We start from the raw sequence: 23,520 nt of genomic DNA on the forward strand, positions 1-23,520 counted from the left end.
AATAAGGAATCAGTCAAATGCATATCATTTTACTATACAAAGTTCTTCACCCATTTAGGAACATACAGATTTTTTTATTAAAACTGATTAACAATTTTTTTTACTTATTATTTGTTGAAATTTACTTCCTTTCCTCATCCATAAAAAGCAAGGACAGACTTCCTTTAAAGTTAGTAGTTTTCTTCAGTATTCATCCAAGCAAGTTTAACTACAAGGCAACAAGGATATACCTGCTTTTCCCTTTGTGCATATCTAGTTTGGAGTATGAAATTATAAACAAAAACTTCAAGAAAATAAAAACTGAAACATTATTTTATGATAACTACACAGGAGGCAAGAGGTACAAATTCCCAGGTGAATTTTAATTGTGTCTCCACTAAGACAAGTCATTAAAAAATGAAACAACTGATGTTCATTTTAGTACACAATTTGTAAATTTAGAAACAGTAATAGTTGTCATGATTATTGTATTTTCTACCTGTTAAGAGTGGCTCTAAAACTCAGCCTGATGATTCACATAATTAGGTAAGCAAATCAAGCTTTATAAACATGATGAATATTAGTTTCTGGCATTGAAATGCTGCTTCTGGAAACACAAGTACACTGTTTGCCTTAAATCCTTGGGTACCTTGGCTTGTTCTATTTTATTCTGATATTCAAGCAGATTGTTACTTCATTTTATGCAATAAGCTGATCTAAGAGTAAAAAATTTGTTGAAGGAAATTCCAAGTTTTTGTGCATAAAGGGCTTTATGTAATAAATATGCAGCCATTAAAAAGTTATGCAGAAACAATACTATTTAAAACTTCAACTCCTGATTACAGATTGCCAAATCTAATGCTTCTTGTTATTATCACGGATGATATGGTTTATTTGCTTAATGGTAAACTATGACCTCTCAGTACCATACACTGTATTAAGGATGACATAACAATATCTATCAAGAAGATGAAATAAACATGTAATAAATATTGAAGTCAGATGGAATAAACTGAGCCAAATTTTTTGTTTGTAAAATTTTTTGTTTGCTGACGTTTTGCTTCTGTCCAAGATTATTTTTAGTTCAGTATGCATGCAACGCTATCTAGAATTTAATTCATGAGTATTATTTTTATTGAGTTTTCAAATTTGGAATACCTTTGATAACAAAGTAGATACTTATGCCTTAAAAAAAAGTCGCTGTTTTCAGCATGGGCGTTTTCTACCAGTGTCACTTTCTAATCCATTTTTCCCCCAGTATTCACTTTTATCCCTCACAATTTCATAACAAAGTGTCCAGATTATGTCTTTTAGACTAATCAGGAACGTAAATCTCAAACGCTATTCTGAAGAAGTGTAGAGTAAATAATTTTGGTAATCTGTAAAACAGCTGCATGTAGTGTGTACTGTACTATAACAGCACCAAACCCTTTATAAAAGCCAAGCATTCCTTCCTCCTGCTTTATGGTATTGATACAGTCTCTCATTCCCTCATACTGTGTATTAATTGGAAGCACTTCATAGCCAAGGTCTGTATTGTCGATTATTGTGCGTGTTCCTTGAATGTGAAGGCGGTGCAAAACTGTTTCCAAGGGATAAAGTATAACATCAGAGCAAAGACTGGCAGCAAAGTTAGCAATAAGTTCTGGAAAATAAGCATCCAACATACTCTGCACCGGGCTAGTGCTCTCAGCTGGATGGCTATTGTAAGTCTTTCTCTTCAGAATTAGTAGGACAAACTTCTGAATGATTGAGCTGATGATGTAATGAAGAAGGCCATGCAGCACTGTAGGAAAGATCAAGGAGAGGAGGGGAAGCAGTCGTTTGCTATGAGGCACTCCCATGCCTATCACTCTTCCAATGCCTTCTTTAACACATTCCAAAATTCCAGTATTATCTCGAATTATCTCACTCTAAAATAAAAATGATGAAATGAGAAAAGTTAACATTTGCTTATTTTGCCACAAGAAAGATCTCTTTTTAGATCCCTTTTCAATCCTAACTAACCGACTAAAGAGAGAAAACATCAATGGTTTGGAGAGTTCAAATATTATCTAGGTGTTAGACAGTTAGTGGCGGGGGGCCATTCGGGGGTGAGGGATTAGAGCAAAAAGGAAAAAGGACTCATGGACAACAGTGAGGTGATTGCTGAAGGGAAGGGGGTATAAGGGGGCTAAATGGTAATGGAAAAAATAAAATAAAGATTAAATAAGAAAAAAAGAAGAAAGAAGGTGAAGGGATCAGTCAAAGGACATATATAAAGGACCCGTGGACATGGACAATGGTGAGGGGACTGATTATGGGAGTGGGGGGTGGGCTGGGCAGAGCGCGACAAAAGGGGGAAAAAGTGGGACAACTGCAATAGCATAAATAATAAAATGAAATAAAATAAAAATTTATATAAAAAAGCAAAAAAAAAAAATTCATGAAAGAGATAGCAGTAACCCTGGGAGCTATTTTTATTGGAAAAGGGACGCAGGGAAGGCAATGTGGGGGCACACACCTGTCTCACCACCCTCAAGAAGCTCCTTAGAACTCAATTTGGAAAGGCAGTAACTACATGATACCTGAAGAGGCACTATAGTGCTTAGAGTTCTTACAAATGGATTCACGCCCTGCCTCCATTACTTACTGGTTATGTGACCACTGGCAAGTTATTTAACTTCTCCTAAGAGTCAGTTTACTAGTCTCTAAAAATGAAATTAGTTAACACCTACCTCTTATGCACAGAGTTGCTGGAAGTACTAAATGACAAAAGGCCTGAAAGCCAGAAGGCACTTAATAGATGTTAGTCACCATCATCTATAATGCCTCTGCCTTTTTATAATTTTGAGAGCACGTAAAACAAAGTTTGTGATACAGTTCGGAGACATGGACAGGCAGATAAGGAACAGCTAAGAGGCCAATTTTGACTACAGCAATGATTGAAGAAGTGAATGAAGTTGAAAAGGTCGTCAGGGGCCATATTATTCCACTGAGTAGACTTTGGCTTTAGTCAGATGGAAAACAGCTGGTTGGCTTTACATGGAAGATGGACAATAAGTAATTTATGTTAACACTGGTTGTTGTGTAGAGGAGAACAAGAGCAAGGGTTGAGAAACCACTTGAAAAGTTATTGCATAATCCAGAAAAGAGATGATGGTAGACTAGACTACCAGGTAGTAATGGGAAGTGCTTCAGTTGTGCTTTTCTCTTAAAATTACAGCCAATAAGAATTGCTGGTGGATTAGATTTGGGGTATGAAAGAGAGAAGTCAAAGATAACCTCAAAGCTGTTGGCCAGAGGAAGTGGAATAGCAACACATTTTACTGAGCTGGGAAATATGGATGCAGTTGCATTTTGAGGGAGAGATCAAGAGTTCAGAAATGTTTAGTTTAAGGTGTAAACTTGGAGTTCACAATCTACTCTATAAGAAAAAACTCCAAACTGGACATATAAATGTGAGCTTCCAGTAAACAGAATATATTTAAAACCATGAGACTAAACTAAGCTCTCCTAACCTACTCCACTTCCCTACCTCTGAACCTTTCCCACTTCAGTCTGTTTTTAATATAGCAGCCAAGGAGATCCTAATAAGGACACGCTAGATCACATCACTCTTCGGTTCTAATCCACCAAAGACTCCATTTCCCTCAAAGTAAAGGTGAAATTATTGCAATGACCTACAATGTCCTATATGATTTCTCTCCCTCTTAACTCTCAGAACTCATCTACTCCTGTTTTCCCCCTTGCTTAGTTGAGTTTCAACTATACTGGCCTCCTTTATGCTCTTCAAGCACATGAGACATATCCTACCTCAGGGCCTTTGCACTTGCTTTCCCTTTGCTTAGAATGTCCTTCTCCCAAATGTCTATGTATTGTAAAAGAAGAGAAAGATGTGCAGGAGGAGAAATCTAAGAAGGCAAATAAAAAGGTTTCTAGAAAATCAGACAAAAGAAATCACAATGAGGCAATTAGCAGGTAGAAAAAAGAGGGAGTGGATATTGGGTTAAAAAAACAAACACTGTGAGTTGGGTACTTTACATAAATTACTCATTTAACATTTATAGCTAATTTTATGTATGAGAAAGTTAAGATTTAGGAAGGGTAAGACATTTGTTTAAAGTCATAGATCCAAACAGAAATGTGATTCTGATAGGGGTCTGTGTAAAGCTAAAACTTGTTTCCCCCCAATATTAACATGCTACTTAACTTTTTCTTAAATAATCACCTTCCTGTTATATTTCCTCACTGTATGAGGATATCTCATAGAGTAGTAACTGTAAGCTGCTCCATACAAAGGTTTTATCATTTATTTAACAGAATGCCAGATGTAAAAGGAGAGAAAAGTGTATTTGGGTAGCAAGATATTTGCTTCAGTTAACAGAATTCTAATAAATAAATAGGCAAAAAAAACACCCCAAAACAATTAAGTGGAAAAAAGTAATTAGAAGAGGAAAGGCTAAGTGAGGTTTTTATAGAGAGAAGGATCTAATACACATCGAGGACAAACATATGCTATGAAAGACAGGTGATACATAATTAGCAGGGCTTTGTGTATAAAGTTAAACTATTTCACCTTACAGATTTTTTAAAACATTTCTTAAATGCTTTTATTGTTGTTCAATTACAGTTGTCTCCATTTTACCCCCATTACTCTTTCCTGCCCTGCCCACCTCCCTCACCTTACAGGTTTAAGTATAGGAACCATATAGTAAGACAGTACATTAATTTGGTGTAACTGTAGTGCCACCATGTGGTTAGAAATAGTAAAACAATTTAAAACACTAACAGATTTCTTTGGCTTTGTAGCACTTAACATACCAATCCATTAAATGTTCTATAAAAAGGCATATTTAAAAAGAATGCTGCTAGTAAATTACTATGCAGACTACCTACTCACTGTTAGGATGATTATCTATTATGTTTTAGCTTAGGTAATTTATTGTCCTATGATAAGCCATAACCATTTTGAGTTGTGCTTAAGGGTCTTAAAAAGTGGGAAAAAAAAAAACAAAACCCTATGAATTCTTTGTATTCAGAGCAAGTCATAAACTGGGTTCTGAGAAATCTGAATGAAGAGTACAGCTGTCTATGTAGAGACTAAAAAAATAAAACTAAAAGTATGAAGTAAGTTTGCAAAGGGAATATACTCAAATCAGCAATGTGCTAGTATATAATCTTTAATATATGTGCATCTGTAAAATAAAATTTTAAAAGGATATTGTCAAATTTTTCTGTTTACAATCAGACATAAATATTTAATATTTCAAAAAAAATTCTTAAATAAAACTGACTAAAAAGTAGCTCACCTGTACTGTTTCAATTAGACTTGCTGAGTAAAAAGGCATTGCCACCATATAAGTTAGGCTGTAGAAATTAAAACAAATTTATCAGTACACTGGAATAAGATGCTTACACTAAATTTTTAAATATATACTTTAATGTATCAACATAATTTATATTCAAGCCTGAATGATATTTTTAAGGTTTTCAGCTATTAATACACATAGCCTAAAGATACTTCAGAGACCTGTAACACAGAATTTTTATTCAACAATTAGAGATAAAAAATTAAGTATTAATAAGAATGCAGGGACAGGCTGCAAAGAAAACAGGTTTTATTTTAAATCAGTATAAATTGTAGGCTTGTTTGTGATTCATTGTTTGGACATCTACCTGCACACAGCTAATGTAGCCTTTAATGCTGATACTTAAAATTTACGATGGGGGATCCATTCCATTTGTTGCCTTCTTAGTGATATCTGAACAAGGGTACTGTTCTGCCATGACCCTACATTATCGCCATTCATTTCCAGATTTCCCACCCAGCAAAGCTAAGCCAGTCTTCAATGGTAAGTGAAGTCCCCTTTTATTATTAAAAAATGATATTGCATAGCTTTGCAAAGTTGTTTCCTACCCCTAATATTTAGAAAGAGTAATATTACAACTTTGCAAGCCTGCAAGATATAGTTGTTTAAGATAATATCAAGGTGGGACTTACCTAACCCTATGGGGCCAGGTCCTGGCAAGTAGTGGCTTTCAAGGTGAATGGAACATCACTAAGTAATTATGTGCTGGAACGCCCCCGCAGAGGGAGCCAGCAAGCTGGGGGGTTTCCAATTCACAATCTTCAAAAAAAATTAAAAAGTGAAGAGTAAAATTCTAATCTACAAAAATGGCCAGTGTTGTAAAATCACTAAGTGCCTTCAGGACTACATTTTAACGACACCCAATGCTTTGAGTTTGCTCATTACCACACAAATAAATTTGTATCTCTGGTTACTAACAAAATAATAATAATAATTTTCCTGGTAATTTGGGTTTAAAAAGTTGAAGACCTTTACTGACTTCCTCAGAAGAACTAGGTTGTGATTTCAGCCTTTCAAAGTGGAAAAATTTATTTTAAAGGTAATATATATATTTCAGGATTTTATTCCTAAACCCTATGTTATTTGCCTTTGAAGTTCTAGTCCCACAAATATTTCATTGCTCTAACTTCTTTCAGTGTAGTTATTTAAAAAGATTTTTTTTCCAGCTCTAACATTATAAAAATTAATGGAAATGTTTGATATAAATGCCACTTCTGATACTTACGATTTCAGTAGAAGATGTTCTCCTATTTGTTTGGGATTCCATTTATGTGAAACCTCCCTAAAAAATAAAAATAAATTTAAGTAAAACAAAAGCCATGTTATTTAAAACATCTTGAATTTGCTCAACTTTCAAAAAGGTAATCAAGTTTTAATTTAAAAGAAAATCTGCAGGAGAAATATATTCTAATGAACATTTTCCTTTCTGGGACGCACTTCAAGCAATGGCAGTGGTTTGAAAAGAAAAAAAAAATGTACAAGGTATTTTTGTATGTGTTGACAAAAAGGGCTGACAGAGAAGAAGTTATAACTAATTACAAGAATGAACAAGAGAAATTAAAGGAGATATAAAAGTGATAGGTTGAAAAGAAAAGAATGGCTGGGAAAAGGAAATGGCAACAAGGAATAGGATAAAGGGAGGGGAAAAAGCGTTAACAATTATGTAACAGTGGGAATCATAAACTAATCAAAATGAAGTAACTGTCGTACAGAATGATGTCAGTAGTAAAGCGGGGTTCTAAACCCTGGTCTCTGACTTGAAGTGTGCACTCTGCCTGCACTACCTCCTCTCATCTCATCGGACACAGGAAGGAATGCTGTGACAGAAGCAAAGCAGCCATTGTCCCATTTGTTTTATTTATGAGAAAAATGAAGGTCAAAAAGATCACAGGGACATGTTCAAACCAGATAGGCAGAACACTAGGTCTGGAACCAAGGTCTAGGTCTGTGTGTTTCCTGCTATTGAGATTATTACCTTTGGACACAAAAAAGAAGAAGAAGAAGAAGAGAGGCAAGCTAAAAGAACAGGAAAAAGTTTTATCAAAAGAAAACTCAAAAAAGAGAAAAGAACATGGAGAGAGAAAGGGAAAGTAAACAGAGGCAGGTACAGGGGATGGAAGCAGAGCAGGGAGGAGGAGCAAAGGAGAGGGAGATACCAAAGAAAGGGAGGTGCAGAATCAAGAGGAGAACCGAGCTGCTACCGGCAACCCTGATGAAACTGGCACCCACTGCGTACTAGCCACAGAAGGAAGCCGAGAAAAACATATTCTATCTCAAATAACTGAATATCACCAACAGAAAGAGATGAAGGAATAAATGTACTTTACATTAAAAAAGTGAAGAAAATTAGTCACTGACAATGTAAGTGCTCTAAAAACAAACTCAGTACAATTATAGCATGGGCGGTGTGCTGCTAACTTTCCAACATTTTTCTAAGAGACTGGGAGGTCTGCAGAGAATTTTTAGAAAATAGAACAACCTTCTCTGATTTGTAAGATCTTAGAGAGCCTTCTGAGTCACATTCTGATTAATATTAGAACCACAGGCCTGAGCAATCACAGAAAAATATAGCTGTAATGACATTCAATGATTAAGTTGAAAATGTTTAAAAAAAAAATTAGGCCTCTCATCTTACTGACAATGACTTTATGATTATAAAACAAAATATGCTACATAGTTTGCCAATCATCTGGGCACTGCTAATTACTCTTTCTATTGCCGCAGAAAGTATTACCACAGGTTATTATGACATTGATTTTAAGCATGAAACTGTCATTAACATTACGAACAGCTGGGTCTGTGACCTGTGTTTCTGCAAGAACAGGGTCACCTCCCCTTTGAATACAAAATTATTACCGCCAATTCTAAGAGTCATTAAGATTACTAAGAGAGAAAAATAAAATTTAGAATCAAATATTTTAAAAAGTTAAGATTTTCTTCCTTGTAACTGTTCTCTACTGCTTCCTAAAATGGGTAAAACTTATTGCCACAGCTCTAGAAATTTAAATTAGCACATTTAAGTGCTTCAGGAAAGAGGATAGTGTAGAAATCTACTTTTCATTAAACCTTTTCATATTTCATTATTAAATACTAAGACATATGTAAATACATTCAATTCACTATTTTCACAAGCAAAACCTGACCTTCAAACAAGCAACAAAATTGAGAGAAGTGACTTGCTTTTTCTTAAAATAGTTTTGTTTGATAGACGAATATATAAACTTAATGCATAATCAATACAAAATAGCAACAGAATTTTTAAATAACTCTATATTTAAACAGTCTTTACTTTCCATTACCTGATTTCACATGCTCATACAGCTTCCGTCTTTAAAAAAAATCTTCCCTCAAGACAACCCAAACCTCTCATTTTCTAGCTACTTCATTCTTGTCACAGCCAACTTGCTAACCTTGCTACTTCCATGTCCTACCTTCCCTCTCACCTGTAAACCCACTCCAAATTGGTTTCTACCCAATTATTCTAACAAAAACAGTTTCTGCCAAGGTTCCCATGACCTCCATGTCACTAAATCCAAAGGACATTTTTTAGTTGGCACTTTCAGCAGCCATTAGGCATCCATATTCCCTTCTCTTTTACACACGCTCTGACCCTGTATTCCACTATCCCGCACTCTTCTGGTTTTTCTCTTCTCTTGAGGTCTCTACTTTTGACTCCTTGCAGGAACATTTTGCTTAACCCAGCCACCATTCTGGAGTTCCTAGAGGCTCAAGCCCTCTTTTTTTTCTTACTTTATATGTGATACTCCTTCTCTACAATTTCATCCATCTATATCTTCTATTACCTTCTGTTTCGACTTCTCTATATGTCAACCTTATGTATGTGTGTGTGTAGATGATAGATAGATATTTAGATGATTGATAGGTAGATAGATAGATAGATAGATAGATAGATAGATAGATAGATAGACCTTCTCTCAAAAACTCCACCTGGATAGAGCAAAGCACCTGAAAATGACCTTGTCCAAAATTAAACTTAGGGTCTTTCTTTCCTGCTCTTAGATTCTGTTAGTACCAGGATTTTGCTTGCCTTAGTTCAGTCATCACTTCAAAAGGAGACTACAGCCAAAAAAAAAAAGACAAGGTTGAGAGTTGAAAGTGCAGCAATAGAAGAATTAGAAAAGATCGTCAAGAGTAAAGATGTGTCATAAGAGGCCAAAGCTAAGATCATTGACACCCTCATATTCCTAATTACTACATATGGGTGTGAAAGTTGGATGGTGATGAATGCTGATAGAAAAAAAATTAAATTGTTTGAAATATGTTTTTGAAGAAGACCTCTACAGAGCCCTAGAACAAATTAAGCCTGAAATATTGCTGGAGGCAAAAATGACAAAACTGAATTCTATTTCAGACACATCCCAAGAAGGCAGGGTTCTTTGGAAAAGACAATAGTGCTAGGAAAAATAGAAGGTAGCAGGAAAAGAAGACCAAATATGAGATGGACTCCATAAAAGAAGCCATAAGCATGTGTATAGGCGCTGACCAGGGCAGATGAGTTCAGAACACTGTGGACATAACTTATTCACAGGCTCGCCAGGTGTAGATGATTCAAGGGCAGGCACATTGCACATCACGCACATCACGCACACACACACACACACACACACACACACACACACACACACACAATTAGGAATTGCACTGAAATGAAGTTACTGAATTGAAGAAAGATTTCACCGTGTTTTTAAAAAAAGGTGTTTAAAGTCAGTGAATTCAGACTTGTCCTTTGGAAAAGACAATGTGGGAAGAAAACTGTGAGATGTTTATGCTGGTCAATGACAAATATGAGCTGAGTAAAAATAACCAAATAGTTTCTGTGAGAGACAATTACACAGATAGCCTTGGTTATAGGTGCTCCTTATGTTAATGGTAGGAGAAATGCCACATGAAAGGATGTAAATGGTACATCAGTGTAGAGCAACGCATAGCTTAACTCACTCCACCTGGGGAAGGTTCGAGGAAGGATTTGGGAGGGGTCCGAGCAGCAGATAGAAATCACAGGTGATGATTCTGTGCTTGGTCCACTTTGCGTCATTCAGTCTACACTATCTCCTTAGGGAAACTCATCCATCCCAATGTTTCAACTGCTACTTTTATGCCACTACATTCATTGCTATGCTTCAATCTTCAAATTTTCTTTAAGACTCTGCCCCATAGTTCCAACCACTTATAAGATGTTCTCCCTTGATGTCTTACAGGAATCTCAGACATCATCTGTGGAAGGTTAAATTCCTCATCTTCTTTCCATTCCAACTTACTCTTCTTCATGAAGTCTTCACCTTGATTCCAATCTAGAAATCTCAGTCACTGCTGCCAAGTCACTCTCCCATATGCCCCTTCCCAGTCTATCACCTATTACCAATTGTCCGACTGAAGTAATGCCTGTTTTGAATGTGGTTGGGAGGGTAGTAACAGGGTGTAATAATTTCTAGTTTTAATTTGAACATTTCACCTAAAATGTCATATGGTGCGCTTGAGTGTGATATTGTTAAGTTATAGAATTACAGGCTTATGATTAAAAAGGAGTGGCATTTATGTGGGACCCCTGAATTCAGAAATGTCTCACCAGCTCATCCCTTTCTGTTCTATTCCACAGTTCAGATCCTTCTCACTCTGGCCTAGATTACTGTAACAGTTCTGTACAAGTCTCTGTCTACTAGTCTTTCTCTGTTTACAGTGCCACTTGAGTATATCTTCAATCAAAATCACCAATATTAAAAATCCCAATTCCACAAATAATAAACCCTCAGTCTCGTACAAAGACACTCCCATGCTTCAGTCTAGCACCTCAGTCTGTTTTCCAATTACTCCACTCCACTGATGCCCACTATTCTCAAGCCTAAGACACTTATTACCCAGACCTTCCACGTGCCAATGAGCATGCTGTCACCTCTACTCGAAATCTTCTCCTCTGCCAAGTGAATTCCTACACATAAATCAAGATCTAGCACAGATTTCAGTCCTTTTTAGATATCCTTGACAATGAACTCTAGAAGCCTGCCTTGGGCTCTGAAAGGTTTAATTATGCCACTAATGACAATGTACTATAATGTGCTGACATGTGTCTCCACCAAATTGGCTACTTAAAGTGCAGAATTGGTCACTCACATACTCATATTTCTTAGTGATAGTTGCTGACACATAGCAATAGGAGCTGAAAGACATAGCTCAATAGATACTCTACCAGGAAGCATTTTCTTTATCACATACTAATTGAGTAAGATAAAATGAATAAAATTTATTTTGTTTCTTCTCTTAGCTATTTCAGGCAAGTCAAGTTTTCAACTTCGAAGTATTTTTAGAAAATATCATATTTTATCATATTTTTTATTGAGAAAACACCTGAAAGTTACCTTGGTAAAGGTGTGAATTCACTGATTATTCCTTCTGCTCCGAGTGTGATTCCCTGGACAATAAAGGTACTTCCCATTCCTTTCCAAAGGGCCCTCGGTCCCTAAAATGAACAAAATTTACTGTTATTTATGCTAATGCCTAAAAAAGAAACACAAAAAAGGGTCCTAATAAAACTTGATACTGAATGTTTATGGATATTTTTAATGAGGCATTATTCAAAAGGACATTTTAGTATAGAACTTCAACTAAATTAATTTCTAATATTTTATATGTTTCAGGTAGCCTACATTTAGGCCAAGATGAACATTTCAATTAATTAAATATCTCTAATACTGATTAAATGCCCTTAATGTTTAATTTGGCAAAGGTGTAAATTCACTGATTATTCAGTGACATCCAAAAGATGTCATTATCACATTACACTAATTTTAGTACAAAAGTTAAGATAATTTTATTAACTAAATTATGAAAAATTGTTGCTGCTTTAATTATTACTAAGGCCAAAAGGGACTTATGTTATAAATAACTTTAGTAAAATCTACAGATTAATTCTTACCTGAGTTTTGTTGAAGCTGTACATAATATTGATGACTGTAAATGGAGTGAGATGATAATGCTGAGCATGATAGTTAACCTGTAAAAAAGATACTTCCTGATTATTTTCTGTCATTGTTTTGATAAAGAAATAACAAGAACAAAAAAGATACATAGTGGAATCACCACATAAGTAAAAGTTCAATTCGAAAATCAGCATAAATTACACATAAGCAAAATTACTCTTGAAAGTGTTTCAAATAACTTATTAAAAGTAAAGTACATATGGCTATATAAATACAACTTTGAAGACCAATGCACACCATACACAGTAATATAGAATATATAATAAAGGTCTTGTTCAACATTTATGTTTCCTTTAACACTCAAATTACATTCAATGTGACAAAACATTTACGCTTTATAACACATAAGAACCACAAAGAACTTAGGGAACAGGAGATATGTGTCTCCCAATGGCCAGTATTTTTCAAACTATAAGCTATAAACAATTAGTAAATCATAAAATCAGTAAAGGGAATCTGACCAATAGTTACTAAGTGAAATAACTTTTAAAAGTATCAGGATGCATCACATACTCTAAAGTTATTTCAAAAAACATTTTTTAAAGTTACATATATATGTATCTGCCGGATCCCAATGCAGTAGTGTCACAATTTATAAAATTTATGTCTAAAATTAACTGTTTTGGGTCATATACAACTGTTCATGCTTTTTAAATAGCTATTTCTCTATATACAGTTTAAGTCTAAGCATGAACCTCTTAATTTGTAATTGTTTATATCTTTTCTAATTCAATTTTCAAAGAAGATAAGTTAAATCATAGGAGTTTTGCCACAGTATGCCCCAAGAGTCTTTAAGGAATTGACAGATTCAAAATTACTTTCTTGATACTAAGACATGATTTGCCTTTTTCCTTGTGCTGACATTTTCAATAAAAGCAGTCATGGGTAAATTGCTAATCCTTTAACATGAATCAAGGCAGTGGTGCAAACTATATTTTTGTACTAATTGTATTCTTCACCCCATTTACTTATAAGGAGGAAAAAGCCACTTTCACTAAAGAATGTCCTTGCTGAAGCAGTAAAATACATTAATTTTATAAAATCTTAACCCTTGGGTATATATTGTTTTTCTAATTAATATTTTGTATGTTGCATAATGAAGTAACATATGGCTGTTGTGCAGAAAAGCACTTGTCTAATGAAGCTGTAGGCTGAACTAGCCACTTTTCTCATGGACACTATTTCCTCTAGGAAAACTAATAAAGCTATAGTTATTCACACTTAGGACAAACATGTTTTTTAAAATGAGCAAAGTGAGCTTAACATTTGAAAAAGAAACAAAATAGCATTTGTTGCCAATGGTATATTTGAGTAAATTGAAAAATGAGAATTCTGGGACACCTGTATCCACCATCAAGAGCTTACCAAAACTGAAACACTTCTCTGGTGAGATTGGAGTGATTTTAATGATGGTTTTTTTTTTTTAAATACTATATACTCCAAAGATTATATAACTTTCAGAAGACCTATAAAACTCAGTAAACCAACATTTTTCAATCAATCAATTCATGATGTAACAGAATCATGCTTCGGTAAAAAATCCATTCAACATAAAGTACCAATCAATAGATTTTAATGTAACAAAGTATAAAAAGTTAATGGATGTAGCTTCAGATTCCACATTGCAAATAACCTTTAAGGCATTACCACTTGCTGAGTTTAGACGTAGTATCAAAAGAGTATCTGTCAATTATCTAAAATAAAATATAAAATACTCCTATTTTCAAATACATATGTTTATAAGGTTAGACATTCTTTTTTCTTTCAAAAACAATATACTGCAACAGAAGGGCTGAGGAAGCAGGTATGAAAATCTGGCTGTCTTCTATTATGCCAGATATAAAAATATTTGAAAGAAAATAGTGTTTCTTTTTCATAAAAAAGTTATTTTAATATCTAATGGATTTATTATTTTTAGTGAATTAAAAAATATATCAAAATTTTCCCTGTTCTGATTTCTGAAATAGTAAATATTGATAGAGGTATAACCCATATAAACAAAAGTTATTTGGAGATCTTAATTTTTACAACTTAAGAAGTTTCAAAGACCAAAAAGTCTGAGAAGTTGACATATAGCTTTTGGTACATTTCATGTGGAAGAATGGTTATACGGTCTCAGCAATTTATCTGAGTGCTATACTTCAAATCAGGGTTAGGATTATTGTTTAGAAGGTCACAGAAAGTACATTTACCTGACACTGGCGGCGTAGAACAATGCAAGGATGAGCCAGTACATTTTCTGTAAAGAGACTATATAAATATAATTTATAAATATATATACTACATACAAAATTTATTACATGTATCTGAAATTATTTTTGCTTGAAGAATCATGCTTTATTTTACGTTTCCCATTTTTTAATTAAAAAATACACAGACATGTTTGCAAATTATTGTACCAATAACAAAATTCAATATGAAAAGAATTAAAGCCAGATCTGCAAACTGGTAGGCAAGGGAAACAATATACAATACTAAAATGTATAGTATGAAGATGAAACTACATTTCTGTATATGCAGTACGGAAACTACTTTCCTAAACAATTTAAATGCCCGTTTCAACTACTCTCAGACAATGTCTTAGGTACAAAGTTCCTATCAGAAGAGCCATCTATTTTTCATGAATCTCATTCTATAAATTTTGGTTTTCATCTACTTTGCATTTAAGTTACAAGGATTTCAATGATGTTAACTGACAACTATTTTATGCATAAAACAGTTCTTCTGAAAACTTTCCCTACAAATTACAACCATAGCTTAAGTAGTACCAATAACATATGCCTGCAAAGCTGTGCATGCACACACGCACTCACATATGTATATATAAATACATATAAAAATTTAACACAAGAAAAATTAATTCTAACAGAAGAAAAATCTTAATACATAAATTTTTTCTATTGACATTAACATCTTCAAGTTTAATCATGCAAATAAGATAATTTTTTCTTCATTAAAATGTTTACAACAATGAGTTATTCTAGCATATGTTAGCATTTGTGTAATTTCAGTATTTTTGACTCATTATTCACTAAAGATCACATATAAGACTGCAGGCTTTTCTTTCATAAAATAATCATTAAATATAAAAAAAATAATACCTATTAAATATTGATTGTAAACAAAACCTAGACTCTATGTTGCTAAATATCTCGTTATAATTCAATTTTTGGGGAAGACTGTTCAATGTAAAATTACTCATTTTTTTGGATGGGAAGAGATAAGATTAGGTTTGATTTATTCTTTGCATAGATACATGAAAAGTGTTACAATATTCCTCACAAAATTATTTTGTGATTATAAAATTCAATGACTATTCTCTAATCTTATGGGGGAAAAAAATCAACTTATAAATTTTAAATTATTTTTCCTGCAAAATATTCAATATATAATCTACTGCTACAACGAATCAATCAAAAGAAAGCACTGCTCATGATTATTACATTAAAAAATTTAAAAAACTTAAATTAAAAATCTTTAGATTAAAACATTACCTTGCAAGTCCAATACCAAATCCAGCAAATCTACTCAACTGTTCTAAAATAGAAGAAATAAGATTACTCATAACCAATATTTGGATTTACTGTAAAAACAACAAAAACATTTTAACATAATATTCCTTTAAACTCCAGGTCCCAAAGTCATATTCTGATAGGGGCCCAGGAAGTCATTTGAATAAATGAAGGACTTTTTGGGGCTTGCAGCAAGTTACAAGGCATAGCTGTTCTTCAGCTCCAATTCATTGTTGCACTTAGGGACTATGGGCTCAGAGTTTCTAAGCTATAATTTTAAAAAAAGATATTCTCATTTTTATGTAGTATCTCGTAACTACAAGCACCCTGGCTGGTGTGGCTCAGTGGATTGAGGGCCGGCCTGCAAACCAAAGGGTCGCTGGTTCAATTCCCAGGACAGGGCACATGCCTGGGTTGCAAGCCAGGTTCCCTGTAGGGGGCACACGAGATGCAACCACACATTGATGTTTCTCTCCCTCTATTTCTCCCTCCCTTCCCCTCTCTAAAAATAAATAGATAAATAAAATCTTTAAAAAAACATATTGGCAACTATTTTAAGAAATACTGAAACACTGTGTTGGCCAAATCAAACATGTCTGTAGGTATAATTTAAAGGCTACCAGTTTTCAACTCCTGACTATAAACAATATAAAATTTTTTCTGTAGAAGGTTCTAACTGATACTTACACCAACAACTTTACCTCCTTGTTGTAAAATCAGTTATTCCCTGTTAGTGGAGAGCATCTATGTTAAACCAATAATCTCAAGTGAAACACCACAAAATTATTCAGTTGAAAGACTACTTAATCAAAATGGGTAAATAAGGTTCTCTTTTTCCTCTATTTCCCCAAATTTTAAGAATTTTGAGAGTAAGTAGCTGCTTAACTAGGTCTCTGCGATGGACTACTGGGTACATGTGTGCTACTGCTGATGGCGTTTCTATTGTCTTATTAGAAAATTTTACAGCTGGAAACATCTCTGCAAATATCAAAAGAGAAGAAAGATTTTCTCCTTGACTAAAAAATCTCAAAATCATGAGGATAGAATCTCACAGCCCCAGGGAACTAGTCATCAAATTTCAGCTGTAATACAATATTCCCAAGGGAAAATTTGCCCTCACCCTCTTTTTCTCCTCTCTTGTCGCATCTCCCCTTTCTCTCATCTCTGCTTTTTTTAAATGAAGCAATGCCCTCACTATTCCCGTACAGTCAAAACAAGGCCATGTAAACATGTCCCTGAAGAAACTATTTGGTTCATCCTTATTTCGAAAACTGTACAAGTGAAACTTCTTTTGTCCATGTTAAGGTACTTTCCTCCTTTCAGCTTTCCCTTTTTCGTGTGTACTGATCATCCCCTAATATTAACAGAAAATACCATGATATTTTCTGGAAAGTATTAAGGAGGCTTCCTATTGTTAACTCTGTAAGGCTCTCAGGCTTCTAACCTCCTTGTAGTTAGACTCATCAGCCTCTTACTACTGCTGAAAGAATCCTGGTTTCATTAAGAACTCCTCTCCCCCATTGTAGCCATCAAAGCAGAAATCACTAAAAGGTAAGCTTTACTGCCCAAGAAGATAACTGTGTAGCAACCATATGGGTATTTTTATTTATTTAATTTATAACTTTCCAGTACTATTTCTGGGACCAATAAGAAGAAAAATAGGAAGAGTGAACAAGCTAATTGTATCACACTAAATCACTGTTCTCCTCCACATTGTTTGCTAGCCAGACTATATTTAGTCTATTTCTCCTAGTTAGCTCAAATGAAATAAGTATTACTGCATTTTTTTCAGTCAAAAAAGAAATGAGAATAAAACATGTCTAAAATATACTTAATATTTAATGATATGACCTACTACTCTAACAATTTCAGGAAAATGAACCATTATTTCCAGTTTTTAATAAAAAAGACATTGAAAATATTGATAGCTAAATCACAGAGTACTGAAGTTACAACACAGGTCTTCTGACATTCTACAGAAAATAATTATGTCTTGAATTCAAAGTCTTGTCTTGAATTCAAAGTCTTGAATTCAAAATCTTATCTTGAAATTGTATCAGTGATTTTTGCTCACTAATGGAATTTTTAAGTCAGAAAAAGGAAAGTAGAAGTTGTTTATATTTTGCAGCTCCCTAAATCTTTAGAGCTGCCATGGGATGCATGAATTTAGGATCTATAATTTATGTACGTAAAAGAGTGTTACTTTAGCTTTTTTAAAATGAAAAAAAAATTAAATTATAACTTCTCTATGTATTTCAAGTGAATCATTTAATATGATTAACGCTCATTTTGTTATTACTATAAGTGTTAAAAGAAGAAAATGGGAAAGTATAAACATGTTCCCTTCTACCAAAAAGGGGCCTGATGACAGGGGGTAGTTTGGTATCTAGAAAAGACACAACTCCTATGATTAAAAGAAACAAGGAAAGAAACAAATAGCTTTAGCTTAATATGTGCTCCATACTGTACTATGAATTACTCACACGTCATTTTATTTAACACTTAAAAAGCTGTTATTCTTCCATCCACCTTAATTAAGGATGAGAAAAGTGAAGGCTCACAGACGTTTACAAAATCTTTTAGCTTTTAAGAGTGGTAGAACCCAAGCCTGCCTGTGCTGAAAAACTCTGCAGACACAAAGCTCCAATAAATTACATAAAAAAAACACAGCAGTCATTTAATTAGGTATTGTTCACATGATTCCCAATAAATGATAAATAATCCAAGTTCCTTCTTTCTTGATTTAGATAGATCATGGGTTGTAATACACCAAACTCTTAGAATTTAGAAATTCCTACCACGCAGCCCATAGCTAACACAGGTGTCGTTTTTTAGAGGTGATCCCGGAGAAAACATTTGGGTGAGGACAAGGGAGGAGGCCCGCCTCAAGGGCAGAGGAAGCTGGGAGGGCAGAGGGTGTGGTGCGCGTTAGACCCAGAGGCCCCGGAGGCCCCTCCGCGCAGTTTTCGGGGTTCGCAGGCCGCGAGGCGCTGCCCCGCCACTCCACCCACCCCTACCTTGCTCCCAGCGTCCCTCACCGCTGCTTTGCCCCGGCACGCTGCCGCCGCTGCCTCCAGGAAAGGGTTCCTCCTCCGGGCCCTCGGGGGTAGAAGGGGCGGGCACTCCGTAGGGCGGGCTCTTCTCGCCCCAGAGCAGGTTGCGGCTACCCGGAATGTCTGGGGGAGTGGTCACCCAGTGGCCCCGGTCCGACGCGGAGCTGAAGGACCTTGCAGGAAAAGCGCCTCCAAAGGCCTGCTCATCACGGATACCCCCGCGATAGCCCAAGCCATCGAAGCCGTCCGGGCGCCGTGGATGCATCGCAGACGGGGCAGGGTGAGACGAGCCCACCCGGAACCCACCACCACAGGGGCCACGGCGACTTCAGGCCACACAGACCGTCCTCCTCCTCCACCACCACCACCGCAGCGTCGGGTAAATTGACAACCGGAAGTCACGTTGCAAATCCGGAAGCTCACGGAGCACGTGACTGTAGCCTCTTCCGGCGGTCATTAGAGACGCGGTTGCTAGGGAGACTAACCAGGATTTGAGGGCCAACTCTTAAACTGTTACCGTTAAGGCGGAGGGAGTGGTAAAATGACTATGGAGTTAGTGGAACGCGCTACTGAAGAAATACCGAAAGGAAAAAGGGATGGGAACTAGGCCTGGATGAGAGGAGGTCGAATAAAGGTGTTTCAAAACGAGATAAGACTAACGCGTCGTTGGATCTGACTTCCAGGTCTCAGCCAGAAACATCCCGCTCCACGCAAAGACCCCTGGACCTAGGTCTTTTCTTTCCTCGCTAGGATAGTATCTCATCTACCACAGAGGAATTATTCAGAAGCTCGAGGTCTGGAATGATCGTAGCATTACACCTAGCTTTGCCTCCCGCAGTTGTCGTTTTGGGTAAAATCTATTGAGAGAGGTTCGGCCCAGTGAACGCAGAGGTACTATGGGTCATTAAGCAAGCCTTAAAAAGGAACGTCAGGAGATAAAACTAGCCCTCTTCCCTTCTCCTCCTTCTCCTCTCCGGTCAATCCCGCCCCACCCCTTGTGGGCCCCCCCGCCCCCCCGAATATAAACTCTCCGGGACTTAGCAATTAAGCATTTTGCTTTTCTAAGGCCACAGAACAGCTACAAATCGTTTTCTGTAGGCATTTTCTGGTGCATCTAAATCAGAGTATTCATACCTTTAAAAATTGAGACCTTAGTTGAAAAATTAAAATAACCCTACTACCTGTTTTCATTAGCTCCATAGGCTCTTAGGGCAGAGTCTCTGCCCCTAGATCTGACTGAGCCTACCATGGATTCTTCCTGTGTCCCTTCTTCCCCACCGGGGCCCAGCATTCCAAGGGCTTTCAAAAGAGAACCCTGACGCATTATTCTCAATCTTCTAGAAGCGAATGTTTATTTAAAGTAATAATCAAATTCAACTTTCGAGTGGATTGACATTCTTAAATTGGGTTGTGAAGGACTCGGGCAAATATATGTAGTCTCACCCTTAAAAAGTGTATCCAATATTACTTGAGTACTAATACCAAGTTACTGTCTAACCAATATTAAATTTGTTACAGGACATGGCAATAAAAAATATTTCTCTATTTCTTAGGAATATTGGCTCAAGGATAGGACTGGCTCAGGTGCAAAACTTTGTTTATTGTTTATTAAAATGAGAAGGAGGAAAAGGGGTGTGTGCGTGTGTGTGTGTATGTGTGTGTGTGTGTGAGAGAGAGAGAGAGAGAGAGAGAGAGAGAGATTTTAATATAAAAGCAATGGCATCTTACAATTTTACATCCATATCAGTGAAGAAAGGATGAATTATTAGGAGAAGGATAATTGGGTGACCAGTTGAAGGGAGAAACAGTAAGAGCCCCACCTCATAGCTTATTCCCAAGTAAATTCCAGCTATAATATGTAGTAGTTTTTCCTTTTATAGAAGCATGGAATAGTCAAAGAAAATAATAGGTGAATATTTTTCAAATAGATCAAAATCTTTCTAAAAGTGACAGTAAAGTCAAAAGCCATGTAAGGAAATACTAATCAATTTGACCATAAAAATGTAAATTTCTACATGGTAAAAAAGGAAAAACATTTTAATAAAAATTGAAAAATGAGTCACAAACTGGTAAATGTCATATTTCAACACGATTTAGACAATGGGCCACTTTATTGTAAAACAGAGTTCTTAACAATAAAGGAAAATTAATAGAAATGTGAGCAAAGGACATGGAGAGACAAGTCATAAAAAGAAACACAAATTGATAATAATTGTATGAACAAATGCCTGTCCTCTAGTAATTAAAGAAAGGTGCATTTAAATAATAACAATTTTCCTATAAAATGACAACGTTTAAAAGGTAAACATACATTGTCATTCAAAGTGAAAAGAAAGTAGCTCTCATTCATTTTGGAATTGTATAAAATATAACACCTTTTTTCATATATTAGTGATTTTTACAATCCATACTTAATTTATACCCCCATAATGCTGCAATGAACATAGGGGTGCTTATGTTCTTTTGAATTAGTGTTTCAGGTTTCTTCAGATAAATTCCCAGAAATGGAATTCCTCTGTCATAACATAGTTCAATGTTTAATTTTTTGAGGAAATTTGATTCTGTTTTCCACAGTGGCTGCACCAGTCTGCATTCCCACCAACAGTGCAAAAGGGTGCCCCTTTCTCCACATCCCCACCAGCACTTGTTTGTTGATTTATTGCAACAAATATAATGTCACAAAATTATAATCAGGTATTAACCTGCCTGGAAAATGGCAACAATCTGACTACCACATTTACAGGGTCTCCCCATGGCCCAAGTTGTGGCTTACAGAAGAGATGAAATGTGAGGGAGAGTAGACTATGAAAGGCTTCCAAGAGAATTTTGCACCTCCTTGAAATCACCCCAGTGATGACTACCACAGAGAAGTTAATATTGTGCCAAAGAAACCACCACTGCTAGACAGACCTGGTCAAGGAAGCTCCAATAGATAGTACTGTCATGTTAACTACTGAGACTAAGGGCTGCAGTTTTTCTCATAATCAAAAAAGTGGTCCACCTCACACAGGAGATGAATCTGGCTGTAAGTGGACAAGAGAAGATCATTCTGGAAGTCGTCAGCCTGAATATACTGAAGTGAGAGATGACTTTAGAAGAAAAAGTTTCTACATTTCCTATTACGTGAGATACCAGTCTCCTCATAGAAGAGAAACTCCTTTTTTCAGAGACTCACCTGTAGGCAGCTCTGGCTCCAGTGTTGGTAGTAGAAACTACCCTCCAGAAAGAAGCAAACCTTACTCTTTCCATCATTTGAACATAGAAGTAAGGAGAAACCTCTTCATTCTTCAAAAGCATCAAGAGGAACTTCACCCTCAAGGTTTTCATCAGTTCCTCCACCAAAGGTGTTAGACAAACCCAGTAGGCTTTAGATTGTTAAGGCTGCAAGCAAGTAAGTGGCTGAAAAGCTAGAGAAGGCAGATGAATGTGAAAATACATGAAATTTCTGAGTATGAAGCATGATCCCTAGCACCATTTCTCATTGACCAGAGAGAAGAACCTAAGTCAAATGCAAGAGATGGCATAGAAGTATTTGAAGACAGTCAGGTAAACAGTAGCTCTAAAGCTGTGATTTTCAACTGTTTTCATCTCATGGCACATATAAACTAATTCCTAAAATTCCATGGCACACCAAAAAATGTATCTTTTGCTGATCTGACAAAAATAGGCCTAACAAGGTATAATTTTGATTCATTCACACTGGACGGGTATTGTGTTGGCTGTTGTCATTTTTCAAATTTAGCAGTCTAAAGGAGAAGAGGTCAGTTCCCCTGAATAGTCAGGTATTGAATGTTTTAAAAATTATTGTATTACACCAGTGTGCCTGCTGCGGCGTACCAGTTGAAAATTGCTGCTCTAAAGCAATAGCATCAAAAATAAAAAAGATTGAACAGGTTTACCGACAAGACTGTGAAACTTTTAGGATGGTTGTGAAAATTCTGATTGAAGAAAGACTCTTCATTAGAAAAGTCTATACAGTTTGCATTGAGACAGAATATACATGAAATAGGTGAGTGATGTGTTGAATAACTCAACATTGCCTTGCAAAATGACTCTTCTAGTCAAGACTTTGGAGAGCGTTTTTAGAAATATACTTGCTAAGATAAAGATAATGTTTCTAGATTTATTTTTCCTGGAGAATGTAAATCATATATGTATTTTTGTGATGAGAGAAGTACTTTTATGTTAGTTTATCAACCTTCCAATATCAAATAAACATCTAAAGTAGTATTAAGATATTTAATTAGAATCTTTTAATCAACACATAAAACCTCCTAATCCATACTTAATTTATCCCCCCTTAAAATGATGAGTCAAATAACTTTTGAAGTCCTGGAAAACAACTTATTTATGTTCTATAGTCTTCCATAGAATGTGATCATTTGTTTGGTTACCCTAGTGTAAGTTTTAGAGATGATTCCATTTAAAACACTTAGAGTATTTTTGCATTTTATAGTCAATAATACCATGTGAGAATGTTAGAATTCTAAGTAGTGATTCTACTGACTTGTTGCCTGCTTATCTCAAGCTTTGTAAGTTTTAATATGTTTAAGTATAAGATCCAAATAAAATGAATACCTTGACATCTTAGAGGATATTTGCTTTGAGTATAAATACTCACTGTGGTAGC

At 35.6% G+C, this 23,520-nt stretch overlaps 1 protein-coding gene and 1 pseudogene across 2 annotated transcripts; one reads left to right on the top strand and one right to left on the bottom strand.

Annotated features, from left to right (window-relative positions):
* Nucleotides 1–318: 318 nt before the first annotated feature.
* SLC25A46 (solute carrier family 25 member 46) lies at nucleotides 319–19,258 on the bottom strand. Of its 2 annotated transcripts, none has more exons than XM_054589982.1 (8): nucleotides 18,876–19,258; nucleotides 15,820–15,862; nucleotides 14,518–14,575; nucleotides 12,262–12,339; nucleotides 11,705–11,805; nucleotides 6,556–6,612; nucleotides 5,271–5,328; nucleotides 319–1,892 (listed from the first exon to the last, which is right to left on the bottom strand). In XM_054589982.1, exons 1-8 carry the CDS (start codon nucleotides 19,153–19,155, stop codon nucleotides 1,314–1,316), a joined length of 1,254 nt encoding a protein of 417 aa, XP_054445957.1. In that variant the 5' UTR covers nucleotides 19,156–19,258; the 3' UTR covers nucleotides 319–1,313. The 2 variants fall into 2 exon arrangements, with proteins under 2 accessions (XP_054445957.1, XP_054445956.1); XM_054589981.1 differs by having other exon boundaries at nucleotides 18,855–19,258.
* Nucleotides 19,259–21,642: 2,384 nt separating this feature from the next.
* LOC129083544 (periphilin-1-like) lies at nucleotides 21,643–22,976 on the top strand (annotated as a pseudogene).
* Nucleotides 22,977–23,520: the final 544 nt, after the last annotated feature.

This window comes from Pteronotus mesoamericanus, unplaced genomic scaffold (assembly GCF_021234165.1).
Source record: "Pteronotus mesoamericanus isolate MK-2021 breed Mesoamerican mustached bat unplaced genomic scaffold, CSHL_Meso_final scaffold_167, whole genome shotgun sequence".
Taxonomy (NCBI): domain Eukaryota; kingdom Metazoa; phylum Chordata; class Mammalia; order Chiroptera; family Mormoopidae; genus Pteronotus; species Pteronotus mesoamericanus.

Coding starts and splice junctions, on each gene's coding strand:
- SLC25A46 (XM_054589981.1), bottom strand. CDS start 19,155: ATGCATCCACGGCGCCCGGACGGCTTCGATGGCTTGGGCTATCGCGGG. Junction 14,576..15,819: donor TTTGGTATTGGACTTGCAAG/GTAATGTTTTAA, acceptor ATATTTATATAG/TCTCTTTACAGAAAATGTAC. Junction 1,893..5,270: donor GTCTAATTGAAACAGTACAG/GTGAGCTACTTT, acceptor TTTTTATTTTAG/AGTGAGATAATTCGAGATAA.